Source organism: Diabrotica virgifera, chromosome 2 (genome assembly GCF_917563875.1).
Source record: "Diabrotica virgifera virgifera chromosome 2, PGI_DIABVI_V3a".
In the NCBI taxonomy this organism is placed as follows: domain Eukaryota; kingdom Metazoa; phylum Arthropoda; class Insecta; order Coleoptera; family Chrysomelidae; genus Diabrotica; species Diabrotica virgifera.
Window position 1 is genome coordinate 73,137,181 of NC_065444.1, and position 16,915 is coordinate 73,154,095.

Genomic DNA, 16,915 nt, shown 5'->3' on the forward strand with positions numbered 1-16,915 from the left:
CTTTAAATTCTTCTGTTAGCTAGCTTCTGGTAGCTATTTAGCTAGCTTACATGTGTTTGACAACAACAAATACAGTTATTAAAAAATTGTTATATACAAATATAAAATGCATACATCAATATAATTTGTATCAACATGGTTATATTGTTCTATTAAATATGTCAAAAAAAAATTGATAAAAGGTTCAATATAAAGTTAAAAAAGTAACATTTCAAAAGTGACAGATTTTTAAAAGAAGATTGTCTTAAACCTCACTTGTCGTTGTCAATACTGTCAAATTTTTGATTTCGGTAAGCTCGTAGGAAGCGATGATCCAAACATGTTACTGATATTCAGTAATTTAAAAAATTAAAGAATACAGGATTATTTTAAAGTACATTAAAGGATGACCCACCATTATGTTGTTACGGCTCATAAGCCAACTGCAGTTACAGCCTGCGTAACGGGTATTTATGGGTAATTAGATCAATATTCCTGATATTTTATAAGCGTCTTTTGTAGGTAACTTCACATCACCCTCAGACTTGAATCTAATTGTAGCGAAAAATACAAGATTGGAGATTTATTTAGTAACACCAGAAGGTCTGAGACCCATTAAAGAGATCGGATTATACGGAAAAGTAGCTGTTATGAAGTTGTTTAGACCACAAGTAAATATTGACAATGTGACTTACTAATAAAATATCCTTTCTCAAGTGTTAAAAAAGCTCAAATTCATAACGTTTATTGATCTATTTAGGATTTTTTAACATTATTTACTAACTACAGTAGTTGTGAAACATTGCCAAGTTTTTTGTTAAGTTGTGTAAGAAATTGAGATCTGACTTTATGGAAACTCCTTGGTTTGTAAATAAGCTTAGACCAGTAAATTCTATTTTAAGTCAAATTGAACTACCTATATAATGATAAAGACTGTATCTGGGCTCATGTTTTTAAATATTTATTTCTGAAAAATTGTTCCCATTGTCTGTGAACTGCATAATAAAGAGAAAATAACTTATTAGCTCACTGGGCCAAAACATTTGCTTTCTGTTTATTCCATGTTTGCCCTCAAGATTTTCCTAAATTATACATTAATCGCTAACTGAGGCGAAATCAATTGACATAAATTTCAGTAGAGGAAACCATACATCTATATTCAAAGTGTTCAGTTTGTTAATACGTGTAGCAATAGGCATAATATTGAAAAATGCACCCCAGGCTAAGTAGCAGTTTCGTCAATACACAGTGGTCCCTAGGAACATCCATGGCGTATGGGGAACTTCATATATAGGTCCCTAGGGACCGCCATGGCACTTAACATGTTAAGCGCCATTGCCTTCATCGTCCAGATCTTCATTAAATACAGTAGTATGGATTATCTATAGTATTTTACATATCTCACTCAATTATTACCCAAGATTTGTGACTCATGGTTTGTTTGCCTGGATCCCATTTTTCATATAACCAACTTTACAGGTTTATAACATTCTTAAAGGACACTGCACACATCTTATGGAAATTATGTCACTCAAATAAAATAAAATTTATGTGAATAAATTCGTCTCAAATTTATGATCATTTCATATCATTGTGCCAACTCTTAATTTTGATTAATAACAGCACAAGTTGTAATGAAAGCTTATTGAAGTCACATTTTTGAAGTTCATAAAAATGTCATTCATAAATACTATTAGTCTAGGTAGTATTCAAAACAGCTTAAACCCAACGTGAGCTAAGCCGAATAGAGGAAGTATTATACTTTGGGTATGACTGACCTGCAGGAGATTTATGGGGTACTGAATTATAAAATCGTTTTTCTCTGTCTAGCTATTACGTACTTGCCCATTTGATTTTAAATTTATTTATATTACAGTAGAGCATCGATTATCTGCACTAATTGGGGGGACATGGGTGTTTGGAAAAGAGAATGTTATTAATGACAAATAGAAATTAAACAAAAAAGTTCAATATTTGCAACAAAACATATTTTAGGTATTTGACGAATCCCCGAGTTTTTCATTGAATTAAACGGATCTTTCACACAGAATCGGACCAGAAATAGGTTCTATCTAGGATCTTCTTTGGGTAAACCAGTTATAGGTATACAATATCTGTGGTGCTAAGGCAAAACCCGATATGTCAAAAAACGTGATTTTGTAGCAGATGAATTTAAAAGTTCGTGGTATCGTTGTAATAGTGGACATATCAGAAACTAATTGTATCATACTGGTTACATGGATGCGTTTAGCCATGTAGGGTTTTGTCATCATATTCTTTATCGATCAATATACATATTGGCATTAAAATCGAAAAATCTATAATTTTTGACATATCAGGTTTTGCCTTAGTAGCACAGATATCATCTAACTCCGTGTTTGAGGGCAAGTTTACAGTGAGACTGTGGGACATAAAGTTACTTGCTCGTCTTTTCTTATATTTATAAAATATCTATAATAGTATTCATTGGATAACTTACTTGCAGATTCACCTTCCTGTAATATCTCATATTATCTTTCATAGAAGGGGAGAAGACAACAGTGTAGAGCCAAGAGAAGGTTATTGAAATACCACCTACTATTTTACCGAATTTTGGATGTAGTAGTGGAAATTAAATAACAGTTTCCAATATAAAGTGTATATAAAAGTGCATACTGACGATATAAGTGAAAAAATAAACAAAAACTACAGAAAGATGGGTCAAATAAGTAATTTATATTCATTAAAATTGTATTGTTAAAATAAGTATTGTATAATTATTAAAATATATTGAAATATAGATATTGAACTAGTTGTAAACAGCCCAACACCGAAAGGTACGAATGGGCTTAATTGATTAAATAAATAAAAAATCTTTCATAGAATGGATAACTTTCGACACTGGCGTCAGCCGGTAAAAGAAATAAAGATTATGTATGTATGTAGAATGGATAACACGCTTACGTTTGGTAATTTCAATCGAGTGTTTACTTTCATGAGACAAAATTTAGTTTATTGCCTAGATGCTACTCGGAAGTAACTAACTAAATAAAATATGAATAAAACTATGTAACATGTCCTGAAAAAATTGGGAGTTGAAAGTTCAGATAATTGGTTGTTTGGTTCGACGCTCTACTGTAATTTATTGTCGTTTTTAAGAAAAATTCGGAGTTCGCAAAATGAGATGAAATGATATTAATTACGAGACTAATCTATTCTATAATATTGTAGAAAAGTACAAAAAATATCATGGGGTTGCTGGGTTTCTCTTGATTCAGAAAAATTTCTCGACTTAACATGTTGGGTTTGTCAAACAAGTGATTCAATTTTCCATCTGTTTTGATCTTGTGCCTCTTGCATCCTAGTCTGATGGCAGTGTTTTAGATTCTCAGTCCAATGTGTTGGTTGGTGGACTTGCACACAGTTTATTTGGGTAATGATCAGTTTAGAGTTTAGGGCAATTAACATAACCCATAATGTTTTTGAAACTGTATGTAAGACTAACATATTGACAGTGTTACCATATTGTCAATTATTTCTTACTCTCACATCTAAAATTCAAAATTAGGCAAGAGCATCTCTCTAGTGTAACAGATGTTCCTTGAATACAGGTATAGTTCATCTCTAGGTCATATAATTCAGGAAACATCAACTTATGTGTCTTCCAAAATTATAAAAGATTTTCCTCTCTAAATATGACATTTCTAAATACTATATCTACATCAATAATGCTGTTGTATCTGTACATTCAAAACAACTAATACACAGATTTCTTCTGTTTACTAAACTAAATCTAACAACATACAGTGGAACCTCGATAACTTGGATTAATCGGAGCTGCAGCCAATGTTAGCCGGAGAATATGGTAAAAATTAATAAAATACGGTATACTTACAGATAAACTCAGTTATAATTGAAATATGGCAGAACCTCGATTATCCGTCAGGGCACCGGACCAAGGGTATGATGGATAATCGAAAAGATGGTTAACAGAAGATTAAGAAAAATTAAAAATTCATGAACGTAAAGACTGAAATAGTTTTTGTACACACTTAGGACTACTCAAAGACAGTAGTAAAAATGCATGGTACAACTTTCAAATTTCATTTGTATGTTTTGTTTGACAATATAAGAGGGATTTGTGTCCTTACAATCAAATGGAATTTGGTTTAAAATATTCTGAAATATTTGTTTATTTTACTGTTGCATCACGTTTTGCAACAGTTGAATTTCTTAATCGGCGTATGATCATGCTACATATCTACTTTATTGGCTTCTTCTTATTGAGAATACCACTTGATGAATTGATTCTTGTATGCATGTAATGGGCGATGCAACTTCTCTAGCTTCTTTACGCAAATCTTTGTCAGTTACAGTAGCATTATCAACATTGCCACCGTCAAATTTCAAGTCTCTGTCAGCTTCTTAATCTGTTTCGTCCGCTTCTCTGTTGCCATTTCAACAATTTCATCATCTGTCAGCAATCAGCGAATTTCGTTTGGCTTATAGCAATGATGATATGTGGTAAATTTTTTGCTTATGTGGTCAATACAACTGATGAACGGACCCTGATGGTTAAGAGAGGTGACAGTTAATGGAGAGACAGATAATCGAGGTTCCACTGTAACATGAAATATATATGCACAGTACACATCTAAATTACATATAGTTGTATAGAGTATTGTTCATTTCTTGGTAAAAAAACTCATGTGTAGACAAAAAAACATGCAATCACAAACCTATCTGAAGCACGATTACAGAACGGAAGTGGAAAATACGAATGTACTACACACAATACGGTCACAATCGGAACAAAGCTATTTAAGAACAGTGGAGACTAAGACCATTGTTTAAATAGTCTTTTAGTCTTTTTTGAATAATGCTAAGACAGTTTGAAATAAATAAAGGAATACAGGTGCCTGTTGTTTCCGATAGTCTGAGACAATGAATGTCGCTCTGCCGCTGTGTGCCATGAGTCATTTTTACTATCGTATAGTTCAAATTACACAAATACACATTATCTCTCAAATATTATATTACACACATTTTTATTGTTGAAATGTTTGATGAAAATCGGTCCGGGTTAGCCGGACTTCCGGATTATCGGGGTTCCACTGTATATGAGAGATTAAAGAACTGCATCTATAAAATACCCTGTGTGTGCAACAATTTTTATGTAGGAGAAACTGCAAGACCTCTAAGTTTCAGTATAAACAACCATGAAACATACATCAAAAACAGAGAGATTACGACAAATCACAGATATTTAAACAAGTCTGGGATAATGAGCACAAAATACATGGAAATATGCATCAATAGTCATGAAAGAAGCAGACATTAAAAAGAGAAAAATTGAAGAAGCCGCTCTCGTCTTATTTTATGAAGAAAAATGTGTAGCAAACCCACCAGCAGAATGTAATTCTGTTTGTAACTCTGGTAGTCAACACTAAAAGACGAAATCAGTAACAAGAATATACCAACATTAGCAGATTAATAGAAAGTCAGAGACATATAATTTACAATTAGATAATACATACACAACTCACTATATGTTTGTTTTTAATTCCGGATTCTCAAGATACTTCAGTATTTTTTAAATAATTTGGTTCTGCCTGTCACTACATAATTGAAAATTCTTTTTTTTTATTAAAGTTTTACAAATCTCTTGTAGAATGAATGGAAAGATTTGTTATTTATTGTAACATTAAGATACAATGCTATGATTTTGGAATGTGTTACTGAGGGTGAAAACATAGACATTATTACAAAAGCTCATGGAAATGTTGCCGACCGAATTGGTAAACCCTCAGAAACTGGAATATTGGCTGTAATTGATCCAAAAGCTAGAGTCATTGGTCTCAGACTTTATGAAGGACTTTTCAAAGTTATTCCTTTAGATAAGGATAACTACGAGTTGAAGGCAACTAATTTTAGGTGAGTATATTAAAAACCACTTTATTTCTGTGTGTTCTGCTGTACCTCTATATACTTTTTATATCAACAGGTTAAGTGCCAGTTGTCTTTTTCATAAAGTCAAAATATTGTGTACATTCAGTTGTATGTACAACAAAAATTTATTAATTAGTAGGAATACATCTGTGGTTGAAATCTAATCCAGTTTTATTCTAATCCGTAGGTAAAAAGAAAATTTAATAACAGAAATTAGAGTTTACAAAAAAAACTTAATTTTAAAGAAGAGTGTAGAAAAAACTTTTTTTTATTGTAGCATGTATTTGACAATTAGTACCATTTAGCTAAATAATGGTTTATTTAGATATTGTTGTAATTCTAGCTGGGTTCAGGGATTAAGTGAATTATTAGGGTGTTTTAACAAGTTTATTAAAACTCTTAATAAACTAAGGTTCATTTTTTTTCTCTGATTCTGGCCTTGGTTTAGAACTAGAACCTTTAGCCACGTAATTGTATAACTTATCACTAACTCAGGTGTAATGTGTAGTGTGTGTATGTTGAGTAAGTGTCTTGTTACTTTGCAAAGTCGACGTCATTGTCTTTGCAAAGAGACGCTAATTATATCCGAACGTCTGCGGTCCCTCCGGTGAGTACCGATCTTACAAGGACAGAAACTATTTTCATTTATTAATTTATAATAAATGAAAAAATTCCTGACCTTGGTGAGATTCGAACTCACTACCATTCGGAACTTTCGATCCAAAGGTTAGGCGCTCTTACCACTGAGCCACAGAGGGGAAAATTAAATCTCCAAAACAAACGTGACAAAGAAAATGACAAAACTTCTAATTGACAAAAATGCTTAACTGTCAGATCCATTAGTCGTCTGACTTACTAACTTACTTACGCCTATGCTAAGGTGATTCATAACACCACCCCCTTCTTTCAGGCTGTTCGCCCCGAACACTACCTAAATGGACCAGGTCGGTGGATTCTGCCCTTCATAAGGACACAGTCTCTCTAGGTGGACGACCTTCGGCTTACTTCGTGGCGTCAGTTGCACCCTATACACAAGGTCGTTTATCTTCTTAATAACCAGGTACGGTCCCTCCCAGGGCCGCTGCAACTTGGGACTTAGTCCTTTCCTTCTCGTTGGTTGGTAGAGCCAAACTGCATCACCTTCCTTGAAACTAACAGGTGTGAATTTCTGATCGAACCTAACCTTCATCCGGTCACTGGTAAGTTGCAGCTTGTTCCTGGCGAAATCGTGGACCTTAACCAGTCGATCCTTTAGACCGCTGACATACTCGGGGAGTGTCTCTTGAACCGCCTCTCCGTCTGGTAGATTACTATGAAGGAGATCGATAGGAAGCCTCATCTCTCGATGTGTTAGCAGCAGTTAACAGCATTGCTGGAGTGTAACCAGTTGCATAATGTTGGGAACTTCGGTATGCTAGCAGAAACAGAGGCACCAGTTTGTCCCAGTCTCTCTGGTTTTCGTCTACAAACAGGGACAGGTAGTTGTTGATGGTCCGGTTATGTCTTTCTACCATGCCGTCGGATTGAGGATGGAGCGGTGTTGTTCTGGTCTTCTTAATTCCTAACAAAGCCATCATGGTCTTCCAAACTGCCGATTCGAAGTTGCGCCCCTGGTCAGAATGAAGCAGAAGTGTAACACCATGTCGGGAAACGATATTCTCAAGCAGGGCTTCACCAACTGTGACTGCTTCTTGGTTGGGTAGTGCAACTACTTCAGGCCATTTGGAAAAATAATCCATAGCAACCATCAAATATTTGTTTCCTGATGTTGTCTCTGGAAATGGTCCCAAAATGTCTACAGCAACTCGTTCCCATGGAGTTCCAGTAATATATTGTTGGAGTTTTCCCCTAAGTTTTGTTTTGGGTCCCTTCTTGGATGCACACAAGTCACATCGTTTGCACCATTCTTCCACATCTTGCCGACAATGAACCCAATAATACGTCTCACGGACTCTAGCCAGAGTCCTATTGGTTCCAAAATGCCCCCCGGAGCGACTATCGTAGAGTTCTGCAAGCACGTCCTTAACACATGACCTTGAGAGAACAACTTGGGACACTGTTCTTGTTCCATCTGGACTCTCCCATTTACAAGTGATGATGTCATCTCATAGACACAAGGAGTCCCACTGAACCCAATAGCCCTTCACTGCTTGCCCATATTTTGCAATCTCCTGCCACTGTGGTCTAGCTCCGTTGTCCAGCCACTCCCGAACTATTTTTAGGTCTGTATCTTCGTTCTGTTCAGCCTGAAGGTTTTCTAGAGCTCTTTCGTCACTTCTATCCTCTATGGTTCTCAACTGTAGAATCTGGCCCTCTCGTTCTTCTTGGCGCTAGCAGAATCGACAGTTCCTCCCTTTGCATGGTCTTCTCGAGAGACCGTCGGCATTTCCATGACTTCTTCCCGCTCGGTGACGAATTTCAAAATCATAGGTCTGTAGTTTCTCCAGCCACCGAGCTATCTGGCCTTCAGGTGTCTTGAAATTGAGAAGCCATTACAAGGCAGAATGGTCGGTTCTTATCAAGAATTTTCTGCCATAGAGGAACGAATGGTAGTGTTCTACTGCTTTGACGACAGCCAATAACTCCTTTCTGGTGACACAGTAGTTTCTTTCTGCTTTTCCCAGAGTTTTGCTGAAGTATCCTATGACGCGTTCCTCGCCCTCTTGTACTTGGGAAAGCACCGCCCCGATGCCATTTTGAGAAGCATCTGTATTAAGCACGAAAAGACCCTGTTCTTTCGGATATGCCAGGATTGGAGCCGTAGTCAGTTTATGCTTGAGTGTGGTGAAGGCAAGCTGGCACTCTGGTGTCCAGTCAAATGACAGCTTTCTCTCAGTCAGATTATGGAGAGGTTTGGCAATCTTGTCAAAATCTTTCACGAAGCAACGATAGTAACTGTAAAGGCCAGGGAAGCTTCGGATATCGTGTTTGTTTCTTGGTGTGGGCCATTCCTGTACTGCTTTTATTTTCGCCTGATCTGCTGCAACTCCTGAGTATGAAATTACATGTCCAAGGAAACTAACTTTTTCTTGGAAGAGCTCGCACTTCTTGACATTTACTTGTAGGTGAGCGTTCCTTAGTCTGGTAAAAACTTCTTTCAAATTGGCAAGATGTTCGTCGAAATCTTTTCCGATGACCATAATGTCGTCGAGGTATACCAGACAGATTTTCCATGTAAGTCCTCTAAGTACTAGCTCCATTAAACGTTCAAACGTGGCAGGTGCATTACACAATCCGAATTGCATCACTTTGAATTGGTAGAGCCCATTTCCAGCAGAAACTGCGGTCTTCTCTCTGTCTCCAGGGTGTACTGCAACTTGCCAATAACCGCTTTTGAGGTCCACAGTGGAAAACCATTTCGACTCAGCCAAGGCACTGTAGTCCTGTCGCCAGTGGGGGTACAACGGCCTCCTTAATTCAGATGGACTTACCCAAGTTTTTTTTATGTATTTTGACCCGTAGAACACGAATTTTTTGGGTAACAGTCGATCCGGATGTCGATAAGATTGTTATAAACAAAGAACTTGAGGAATCACATAACAGCGATTTTTCGCAAAATAAAACATTGTTTTGTATTTTTTGGGTCATTCTAAACAAAAAATGTTTTTACAAGTTTTTTCGTAGGATGCATAGTTTTCGACATAAACGCGGTTGAACTTTCAAAAAATCGAAAAATTGCAATTTTTGAACCCGAATAACTTTTGATTGAAAAATAAAATAGCAACTCTGCTTACCGCATTTGAAAGTTCAAGTCAAATTCTATTGGTTTTGATTACTTTCATTGCTAAAAATTAATTTTTTTATTGTTAAACAAAGCTATAAACACATAGTGATTGAATGATGTTTTCAATGCATTTCCCATTTGAAATCGAACGAGTAGGCGCGCATACAGACAATTTTTACGTAGATTACGTACATTAAAACGCATGCATTGGCACGGAAAACACTATATGTTTATGGCTTTGTTTAACAAATAAAAACTTAATTTTTAGCAATGCAAATAATCAAAACCGATAGAATTTGACTTGAACTTTCAAATGCAGTAAGCTTAATTGCTATTATATTTTTTAGTCAAAAGTTATTCGGGTTCAAAAATTGCACTTTTTCGATTTTTTGAAAGTTGAACCGCGTTTATCTCTAAAACTATGCATCCTACGAAAAAACTTGTAAGACCATTTTTTGCTGAGAATCAGCCAAAAAATACAAAAAAATGTTTTGTTTTGCGAAAAATCGCTGTTATGTAATTCCTCAAGTTCTTTGTTTATAACAAACTTATCGACATTCGGATCAACTGTTACCCAAAAAACTCGTGTTCTACGGGTCAAAATACATAAAAAATACTATGGTAAGTCCATCTGAATTAAGGAGGCCGTTGTACCCCCCCTGGCGACAGGACTACTAAGTGTATCATCAATACGGGGCAGTGGATAGCTGTCCTTCTTGGTAACGCTATTCAGTCTCCTGTAGTCGACACAGGACCGCTTGGTGCAATTTTTCTTGGTTACCAACACCACTGGAGAAGACCAGGGGCTACTCGACTCTTCGATGACATTTTCTTTCCGCATATCTTCAAGGATGGCAAAAGCTTCTTTTTGTTTTGCAAAGGAAGACGTCTTGGTGCCTGTCTTATGGGGTTGGAGTTGTCAGTGTTTATCTGATGTTGGACTAAGTCAGTGCGGCCAGTTACTTCTCCTTTAAAGAAGATGTCACTTTCGTTCTTGATGAACTCTTCTGTTTTTTGGTATTCATCTTCTGATAGATGCCCACATGATTTCTTAAGATTTTCCAAAATTTCAGAGAGTTGGTGTGTACTGCTAGCTGTTGGCACGTTTTCTTTTATTCTGGTTACTCTTACAACTGGCTCGCATATTCCAAGTACCTGGCCCTTTTTGAAGGTAATCTTATTGCCATTTGGGTTGACCACCCTTACTGGAACGGTCTGCTTATCGCCCTCATGAATCTGCTCATCTGGTTCTAATAACATGGCTCCCCAGCCTCCAAATGCATCAATTTGTGCGACCACGATATTTTCACTGTTAGGAGAGATCTTCGTGTCTTCTGCTACTAACATCTTTAGTCCATTGTGCTGCTTTCTAGAGGACAGTAAAATTTCTTCATTGCCGACGACTAAGGTCCTGTGTCTGGCATCTACAATAAACCCGTGTTCGGACATAATGTCGATACCTAGGATGAACTCGTCTACGATGTCGGCTATTAGGACCACTACTTCTATCTCGACGTGTCCCAGCTCTATTTTTACGCATCTCTCCCCATTAACACTTATGTTTTCGCCTGTCGCTGTCTCTAGTATGGGAGGTTTCGATATTGGTCTTATAGATGACTGGTCCAGGAAACGTTTACTCATAACTGACCTAGTTGCCCCGGTATCGATGGTAAAACTGCATCTGTGGCCATTGAGATATCCATCGGTAACTAAGCTGTCGCTACTTCGTCTTATTGTGGATATTGAGGATCTGGGAGCTTGGGACAGGTCAGCCAACGTGCGCCCCTTGACGTTGACTTGTTTTAGTTTTCCGAATTGCGTTGATATTGTAGAGGTTGCCTACTGTCCTCTGATCTTGTACGTTGTCTGCAATCACGTTGAAGGTGGCCAAACATTCCACAATTATAACACTTTGGGCGCCCCTGACGTTTTTGCTTCAAAGATTCAGCTATTGGGCTAAGATATTTCTCAGGCCATCCATCAATTGGATGGCCAACACCTGGGACAACGTATTTAGATCGCCTTCTTCCACTTCAGCAACACCTCTTATTTGATGGAATTTGCATTGATGGCGGGACACATTCTTCACGGCTTCGTACTCCAATGCTGCGACAATAGCGTCCTTCAATATTTGGTAGCGTTCTCTTCCTAGTCGTAATGTCTGCTGGAGGTTTGCATCGCGCAGGCCATCAAGGAAACATTGGATGGTAAACTGGTGTAGAAACTCTTCAGGGGCTTTGGGCGAAGCAAGTCGTGCCATCTTTTCTACTTCTGCTCCGTATTTTTGCACAGCTTCGTTGGAGCCTTGGATAAGCACTTTTAGTTGGCTCTGGTATACTTGCTTCAAATATTGGCTGCCGTATCTTAGTTCTAGAGTCGATACGATAGTCTCATATTTCTTTTGTGCGTCCTCTGGAATGTTTTGAAGGATTTCTACAGCCTTACCTCGAAGTGCTAATATGAGAGCAGTTGCCTTCTGTTCATTTGTCCATCCATTATTTTGTGCAGCAGCTTCGAATTGTCTTCTATACACTGGCCAGGAGATCTCGCCGTCAAATGTAGGAGGCTTAATTATTCCGTCACATTATTATTCCGACAGGGGAACAAATCACTTCTGGTTTACCTTCAACTCTCAGTTTCTGGGACTTTTCAATTTCTAGGCGGATATTTTCAAGAGTTCTCGTTACCTCATCGTGCCTTTTTTCTACTAGGGCTCTTGATACTTCAATCTCTTTAATCATGTCTTCTTTTGTCTCTTCGATTTCTTTTTTCATACCTTCTTTTGTCTCTTCGATTTCTCTTTTCATATCTTCTTTACTCACTTTTAAAGTCTCTATTTTTGGTATAAGTGTCACGAGCAACTCTCGGTCTTCCTGGCGACGTAAATTTTCTGTTTCTTTTTCTTCCTGGCGACGTTTGTCTTCATTTTCTTTTTCTTCCTGGCGACGTTTGTCTTCATTTTCTTTTTCTTCCTGCCGACCTTTTTCCATGGCGGCAATCATGTCTCTAATTTCTTCCATCGTCTCGCTTCTTATTTTCACCATACAAATTCTCTTAATCCCATTTTACTTCTGACACCAATTGTTGTAATTCTAGCTGGGTTCAGGGATTAAGTGAATTATTAGGGTGTTTTAACAAGTTTATTAAAACTCTTAATAAACTAAGGTACAAAATTGAATCTCCAAAACAAACGTGACAAAAAAAATGACAAAACTTCTAATTGACAAAAATACTTAACTGTCAGATCCATTAGTAGTCTGACTTACTAACTTACTTACGCCTATGCTAAGGTGATTCATAACAATATTTATTCATAACTAAAATACAATGAAACGTGAAAAGTGCAAGTTATGCTTTACACGAAGTAGCCATTGAAAAAAAAGTTATCCACAGGAGAATTAGGAAAAATATCAACGAGAATAAGAGAGGGTAGTGATGAGGAGCCATTTCAAGAACAATGGCTTTTTGAGAAGAGTACCTAATATTAAAATAACTGTTAAACTTACTTTCCATACGTACTATAACTTTTCCTCCAAGGAAGCTGTTGCACAACTAAACATCAAACTTTGCTTTTTTTTGTTTTGCTACATAATTTAACATGAATTTCTATAAAATAGTGCCAATTCCATAAATAGTATAATTCATTAAATAGCTCAAGATAGAGAACAGCCGCGATGTGTTCAGATAATAGAAAAGGAAGTACAAAAGGAAGGGAGTCTGTTATGTATAGGTTTGTTATAGAATAGAATAGAAATATGCTTTATTGTCACTGAAAGTTATACAATTTTATGGACAAAGCTTAACATAGAGTAAAAAAATAACAATAACAAATACAATTTTCTGAAATTTTATAAATCGTCAATATAAAAAATTACAAGTTAATAAAGGAAAGAAAAAACAAAACCGATATATTGCAAAATTAATATAAATTGCAAATTTAACATAAACATAATAAATTACAGACATAGGAACTAATAAGTTTAAGCTGCTGCATGTGACACCCAAATATAGATAAATATACTTTAGTTACTTGTACATTACATGTAATTTCTTAGTTAGTCATTAAGAAATTCTTCTACTGAATAATATGGTCTTTTAGATAGATGGACTTTTGTCATTTTATGGAACTTAAGGAAAAATGTTGCAGATTTGAGTTGTAAAGGGAGATGGTTGTATAGTTTTTTTGCGGAATATAATATAGATTTCTTTACTAACTCAGGACGGGATCGGTAAATAGACATCACAAGTTGAATTTCTGGTGGAGTAGTTATGATGAGGCCTTGCTGGAATGATATGCAGGTGTTTACGAATTAAGCAAACAGTTTCTAAAATATATAAAAATCTGCAATGTGTTGTTCTTTTGAGGCCAAACAGATATCTTATTGCTCTTTTTTGTAATTTAAAAAATAACATCTAATTGTGCAGCTGTACTAGAACCTCAAAACAGAAGACCATATCGAAGATGAGACTCGAACAAGGAAAAATATATTATTTTAGAAGATGCTAAATTGAGTTCCTGTGTGTTCTAACACACAATTTTTGTATGGTCCAGAAATCGTCACGAAACTGTTTGTACCGTTTTTATGGGCATGTTCATCATTTGTACTGCCCGGTAAAGGTAATTCGAATCCGATCCTAGTGAGCAGGTCAACCCAACCAGTACTTGCATGTATCCAAGTACTGAAATGATTGTCACGAAACTGTCACTGGACGATCACAATTTTTGCTGGAACAGTCGGAAAGACAATGCAACAAATGATCATCTGTTTGTTGAAACGTATTGTATTTACTGCGCAGGAGCGGGATCGTACATGACGGTTTTTCGTTGTGTTGGAACAAACCTTAAGTCATGAGCAAATTCAAAATATTGTTACCAAGTCTTGTCAAATTTGTTATAACTATTTTATTTACAATGAAAATACAATTTCTAATTACTCATAATGGTTTGTTATGTGCTTTTAAAAGGATGAAGAAAGTGATGGAATTAAAAAAAACTGGAATATTAAAAAAATCGTTGTCCAAGCTAATTTTCTTTTATTGCAATATTTAATAGTTATTTATGATATAAGTGTTAAAAGTACACGTTTAAGGTACGCATGTGAAAGTTTGCAGAATGAGCGATAGCGAGTTCTGCAATTCACATGAGTGCCTTAAAAATGTACTTTTTAACACGCATATCATACAATATCTTTTATACAAACGTAATTACAGGACAATATCTACAAAAACTTTTACTTGAACTTGACTGACATTTCATTTTTATATTACATCATATTGACATTACATCAAAATTGCCTATACGGTCAATATTACGAACTGCAGTGCCTTAGAAATATTTTAAAGCACTAGTGCCTTAAAGTAGCATTTTTAACGCTCGTATGGAGTGCTAAAAATTGCATTTTTAACACGGTTGTAGAAAAATACTGTTAAAATTCTCATTAAACAACTTATCTGACTCACCAAATTCCACAACAAATACAAATATATTGCATTAAGTAATATAGGAGTTTGATGAGTCAGGTACTTTAATTAATGTGAATTCCAATGGTATTGATATCAAAAAAGCAGTAAGGCTAAGGCCAGACAGGCGATAATTTACGGCGCCGTAAGAGCAGTAAAATGATGCGCGAAAATGGGTCCCACGGTGAGAATAGTGGATGGCCAGACGAACTGTAAAATATCGCTTAGCAACATACCAACATAGGATAAAACAAAATTTTCGCGCTTCATTTTACTGCTCTTACGGCGCCGTAAATTATCACTTGTCTGGCCTTAGCCTAAGTTAAAAAAAGATTGAAATAAAAGACAATTAGTTTAAAGACTTTTTTTGTCTGAAGACAGTTTGAAGACAGTTTTGTATTTGTCTCGATAAATGCTACATCAGCTACTTCAGTTAAACCCTAACCAGATAATGAAAAAATTATGATTTTATAGAAAACGTTTATTAAACTACAGAAAATGTGTAAGAAACTTCGTACATATTTATAAATAAAGTTCTTCATCTGTTGTTTCACTGTAAGATTCATCATCAGAGTTATCAAAATCTTCATCAAGATATTTTAATATCTGATCAAAGACTTTTTATTGATTTATTGATAAACTTGTCTTCAATATGCATCGTTTTTTACACACATTTTTCCATACTTCAGTGAAACTGTTTCAAAAAAATCATTGCATAATTATTATAATGGATGTCAATACGGTTGCTATGATGTATTGGTGATTGTTGTCTAAAACGCTAAAGAAAAGTATTGGGAACATCTGGGAAAATGTACTGATATCAACATTTACATGTCCACTTTTATCATCTTGTACTTAATATATTACACCAGAAACAGTAAACTAAGTCCTGTGAACAAGTAAAATAAACAAATACAAAATTATGTAGCTACACTTTTTTGTTATTCCACTAGTTGGGCAAAATTTGAATTGTGTGAAGAAGTGTACCTAGATACAAGCGCCACTGACGTTCGATTCGAATTTTATATCGCGTTACGACATGTGGTTTGCAGCTACGTATTGTCTTTGTTCATGCAAAAGTGCCCTGTCCAGCTAAACTTTCGTGATTCGTCCGATGAGGTCTTGAATACCTGATCTTTGTCTGATTTTTTGGTTTGTTATGTGGTCTCGAAGTCACACGCCCTGCATTGCACATGCAATGACTCTTTATGCAATGTATTATACAGGGTGGTGAATCGGAAAACGGGCCATAGGAAACTCAATGTAAAATTTTAAACTGTTGAATTCCTGCTTCCCTAATTAAGTTACATCAAATGTCATGAGAAGTTATTTGTAGAGGACTGAAATCTGCATTAAAAACCGAAGTTACAATTGTTCTACGATTTAAACACATTCCAAAATTTTGAAAAATATAATGTATTTACAGCAGTAGGTATGTGTGGGCATATTAGGCCACACGTTACTATTTAACTGACAGTGAGAACACTATTGACTGAAGAAAATATCTTTATTATTAATACTTTCTCCTTAACTGAGGGTATCTGATCAACTTTATTGTGTTTTAAACAATAAATGATAAAATAAATAAAGAAATTGACAGTTCAAATTGTTAATATAATAAATTCATTGTCACCGAATGCAATTTTATACACATTATTGCACTGTGTGTTGCGTAACTTTGGCGTATTTCTCTGGAAATTGTATTATATTTTTACAAAATTTTGAATAATTATTATTCGTAGAACAATATTAACAGTTGTTTTCAATACAGATTTCAATTCTCTACAAATAGTTTCTTATGACTTTTGATGTAAAATAATTAGG

At 35.7% G+C, this 16,915-nt stretch overlaps 1 protein-coding gene across 1 annotated transcript in view; it reads left to right on the forward strand.

Moving 5' to 3' along the window:
• The first annotated feature begins 261 nt into the window (after positions 1–261).
• LOC114336064 (DNA damage-binding protein 1) overlaps positions 262–16,915 on the forward strand; it is a 74,353-nt gene continuing 57,699 nt past the window's right edge. The window contains exons 1-3 of the mRNA XM_028286381.2: positions 262–446; positions 502–650; positions 5,630–5,892. Of these exons, the coding sequence (XP_028142182.1) occupies positions 386–446; positions 502–650; positions 5,630–5,892 (473 nt within the window). The 5' untranslated portion in view covers positions 262–385. The remainder of the gene's footprint in view (positions 447–501; positions 651–5,629; positions 5,893–16,915) is intronic.